The sequence below is a fragment of the Penaeus monodon genome, chromosome 7 (genome assembly GCF_015228065.2).
Source record: "Penaeus monodon isolate SGIC_2016 chromosome 7, NSTDA_Pmon_1, whole genome shotgun sequence".
Lineage (NCBI taxonomy): Eukaryota > Metazoa > Arthropoda > Malacostraca > Decapoda > Penaeidae > Penaeus > Penaeus monodon.
In genome coordinates, this window is record NC_051392.1 from 43179822 (window position 1) to 43184821 (window position 5000).

Here is a 5000-nt window from a genome sequence, read left to right on the forward strand (position 1 = left end):
GAGAGAGGAAGAGAGAGGAGGAGAGAGAGAGAGAGAGGAGGGAGGAGAAAGAGAGAGGGGGGGGGGAGAGGGAGGGAGGGAGAGATTGGGTGCAATAGTCGTATTCACAATTTAACCCTGGACCATAGGTGTTTAGCTTTCACGGATCCAAAATGACAAAGAAATAACAATAATTTACAGCAACAAACTTTTCTCATTTGTACCCAACAGTTGTCCTGTCGACTACGAAATTTTGGGAGGCTTTGAGTATGAATCAACCAAGACGAAAGCCATCGTCCGTTTCCAGGCCCACAAGTTCCCGTACACCTCGTCTGTCTACTACCAGTGCAACGTCAAACTGTGTATCAAGAACGCGGGAGGCTGCGATGATGTGGTTAGTACTTCGCCTGATAAATTGCAGTCATTTATTGATATCTTGTTGGGTTATTGTTTATTTCACACACACACACACACACACACACACACACACACACACACACACACACACACACACACACACACACACACACACACACACACACACACACACACACACACACACATACACACTCATTCACTCACACTCACTCACTCACTCACACACTCACTCACTCACTCACACACACTCATTCACTCACTCACTCACTCACACTCACACAAATACAATGAATGTTACGTGCAGAACATTCTTTCATGAACGCCGCCAGTGAAATTGCTGTTAAGGTGACGGAGGACTATAAATAATCATACTCTCTCATGCAGCCGCCCGTGTGCGTGGAGGGACAGAACGTACTGAGGCGTCGCCGCAGGGACGTATCGGAGGTCGACGGTAACGGTAACCTGAAGGAAGTGGAAGCCGAGGTCGACGAGAACCTCACCATTGAAGTCTTCACCGGGCTCTACGTCAACGAGGATGATGACGTAAGCGAAATCTTCTGAATGAGAGTTTAGTTGTTGGGAGTGCCGCTTGTGTTAACTGTTACTGTTATTGTTAGTATTGTTCATGTTACGATTACTGTTATTGTTCTTCTACCCATAATAAGTTATTATTATTATTATTGTTATTATTATTATTATTATTATTATTATTATTGTTATTATTATTATTGTTATTATCATTATAATACTATTATTATTATTACTATTATTATTATTCTATTATTATTATTACTATTACTATTATTACAGTTATTATTATTACTCATTACTTACATCATCATCATCCACACCATCACCATTATCATTTTCGTCATAATGATGGTGAGGATGATGATGATGATTAACACTAATATTAGCATTTTTTATAATAAAAGTAATAATAATAATAATTATCATCATCATCGTTATCACCATCACCATCATCATCTTCGTTATCATTATCATCGTCGTCATCATCATCATCGTCGTCATCATCATCAGCATCAGCATCGTCATCATCATCATCATCATCATCATCATCATCATCATCATCATCATCATCATCATCATCATCATCATCATCATCATCATGGTCATCATTATCATTAACATTACTACTACTAATAATAATAATAATAATTATTATTATTATTATTATTATTATATATTATAATATAATAATCATCGTCATCATCATCATCGTTATCATTATCATTAGCATTATCATTATTGTCGTCGTCGTCGTCATCGTCGTTGTTATTATTGTTATAATGATAGTAATAATAATAATAATAATAATTATTATTATTGTTATTATTATTATTATTAAAGCAATGATAATAATAATTATTATTATTATTATTATTATTATTATAATATGACTTTTACTTGACCAAAACAAATGCATGTCCTGTAATAACAAAAACATTTCGCTAGTATGTAAACAGTAAAACCTGTACCTGTGTCCGTCATTCCAGCAGATCCCAGATCCCGAGCAAGAGATCCTGACCCCCATTAAGGAAGAACTAGAGGATGATCCCAACACCTTCTGCCTTTCCCCGAAGACTTTCGCTATCGGCATCGCTATCGCCGGCCTCCTTCTGATGGTGGCTGTGATTGCTGCCATTCTCATCTTGATCTCCCGCCGACGTAGAAGGAAGGAGGACTCAACCACCGGATCTTCCATTTACTCAAGTCCTTACACCAACACGGCCTACAGCCACTCGTCGTAGGGCACATGAGGATGGAACTATGGGGCAGTTCAGACAGAAAGAAGAGGAGAAAGGGGTCAAGGAACAAAACGTAGGACATGGAAATGCGTATGAAAAAGAGCTCAAAAGGGTACTTGCTGAAGGAAAGATTTTTCTTGTCTTATGACATGGCTCTTTTCCATTTCAGTTATATCTGTGGTCAGTGATAGATATTTTAAATGTAGTCTTTTTATTCATCGACTCTACCCTTTTCATATGAATCGGATAGTGCGTGATACTCGGTGGATAACCATTGAAGCTGTTTTGAAAACGGAGGAGTAACTGTAGCGAATCTCATGAAGGTGATCGTATCGGTGCAAAAACAAAAGACGAACGTCATTCGTATCTCTCAGAGTGCTAAGTCAGCCTCCACATTAAACCACTACCCAGAATTTTAGTTCTAAATATATATTTTGTTTATAGAAATACTCAGTGGTTTACTGAAATCCAATAACTGAATAGCCTTTAGAAGGTATTTAAAATGGTGCTCCGGTATTAACGAATTTATGATAGATGCGCATGAAAAAAAAAGCTTTACGCATTGACTTACCAATGATTATTTCTTTTTTACTAAGCAAATCATTTAACGACAACTTCTGTGCCCATTTCCATGATCTAGGTTTGTCATAATCATTGAAATCTTATATAGCTGAACTTACTAACAGGTTGTGAATCTGGTGTTGTAGGGGATGAGGGGAAACAAAAGAAGGAAAAGAGCGGCGTAAGAATGCTAGGCTGTGTCTCTGATTTTTTTCCGAGTTTCCTGGGTGCAAAGTCGTCTCATTACGACAATTTTTCTTTGTAAAATCATTTGGTTTCACAGTTTCAGTTGAATCCGCAAAGTTTGGGATATAATTGTGAAAGATTTCATGGCCATGCGAAAGGTCAGTGAGGCTTTGGGAGTTTAAGTGAAGATTTTTTATTTAAAAGTCACACCTCTCATATCTTCGTGAAATGTCCATTCCCTTCACACGCAGCCTAGCGCTACCCCTGCATCATCAGTTAGATGGCACTTGAATGTGACTTCATGATGATGGCAGTGCACCCATTCCGGTTGTATTCTGTGGTGGGGTTTCCCCGCTCGTTTTCTTGTTAGTAAAAGTCTCCCCTCTCTTCTCACCCTACTTATCATACTCCGTCCACGAGGTTAACTTTAATATCTGCATGTGTATGATTTTTTAGTATTAGGGCGACTGCGGCATAAGTGACTTAAAATATGAAAACTCGCTGGCTGTCCAAACATGAATTGTGTATCACCGGCCAGTGTTGGTTTAGTTTAATTACCCATCTACCCATCCCCCATTGAACACAGACCGCTTCCCCCATTCACTAACTGTGGATGGTATGACCGCAAATAATTATTAAAGTATGGTTTTGAATATGTATGAGAAACACAATCCCTCGATCTACATACAAAACTGACTCGAGAAGAGATGCGAACACTGTGATAAATATGGTAGGAGATAAAATGTGTGTGGGAAAAATTATAAGAATTAATGGAAATGTGGTTTGATATGAAAGGGAGTAAGATTACTAGTAGTAAATGTGCAGGAAAGGAAAAGTATAGTCGTTTTTAAAATCTAGTTACTTCGATAAAATAAAACAGATTGTCTGTATTCTCGTTTGGTGGTTGTTTATCTCACAGAGTTCATAATGTTCGCATTTTCACTATAGAATTGCTATAGTTTAGTGCCATAAGCCGAGCGCTTACTGATACTTGAATATTTAATAAGATATAAATCCAGTTTCTCACGAAAGAAAATGATAAGTTACTTGTCAATACTTTTTCCAACACCTCATTTCATAAAGGTACAAAACATGGGATAACCATATGTAGATTTTTAATTCATACCTGATATCTCATTTTGGCAAGTCGGGATGGATTAGTTTCCAAAAATGAATTTCATTTAAATATTCTTTATGGTCCCATAAAAAGGGAAATTATCAAAATTAATGAGCACATGCAGTTAAAGAACAAATATCAAGCATCGAATTTATATAAGCTTATTATTTCGTTAGCATTTTATATAGAATGTTTAGGTGACCTTTAAATTGAGAAACTGTTAGGTTTCCCAGAAGTAGGGGAGCGGTCTGATGATTGTGATACAGGTTTCTCTAAACAACGAACTTTTATTTTCTTTTTCATTTTATTCTATTATGTTCTTGTGTATCGAAGATGCGGCATGTTGTAGTTTCAAAGATATTTAGTGTGTAGATATATTTGTGTTGTCATTTGTTGCGCTTTATTGTGATTCTTTTTGTAACAGTCCTCTTTATACTATAAACCATCTGCTAACACATTTTTCCTGTATGACCAGTGATATCACATGAAGTTGGCAATTAATTTTTAAGTAGAATCTCTTGTTCCCGTTTGACTCTGTCTTTATATTACCAATAATTTTACATTATAATCCACGGCCCCCAGGGCAGCTATTAGTTGATTAAGGTTTCATTAGTTCTACATGTATAATACTTTTATATTCACAGACTCTGTTTTATATATGCTTTGTGTGTTCCTTGTCCACATATCTCTGTTAACAACTTGATCTCACACACACACACACACACACACACACACACACACACACACACACACACACACACACACACACACACACACACACACACACACACACACACACACACACACACACACACACACACACACACACAATATATATATATATATATATATATATATATATATATATATATATATATATATATATATATATATATTATATATATATATATATATATATATATATATATATATATATATATATATATATTCTTCTTTGCTTAATCAGATTACAATGCATTTCTAAATCTTTGTCTGCCATAGTCGTGTAA

At 36.2% G+C, this 5000-nt stretch overlaps 1 protein-coding gene across 1 annotated transcript in view; it reads left to right on the forward strand.

Moving 5' to 3' along the window:
- LOC119575670 overlaps positions 1-4800 on the forward strand; it is a 6431-nt gene extending 1631 nt beyond the window's left edge. The window contains exons 2-4 of the mRNA XM_037923298.1: positions 137-373; positions 742-900; positions 1875-4800. Coding sequence (XP_037779226.1) covers positions 137-373; positions 742-900; positions 1875-2129 — 651 coding nt within the window. The 3' untranslated portion in view covers positions 2130-4800. The remainder of the gene's footprint in view (positions 1-136; positions 374-741; positions 901-1874) is intronic.
- The last annotated feature ends 200 nt before the right edge of the window (positions 4801-5000 follow it).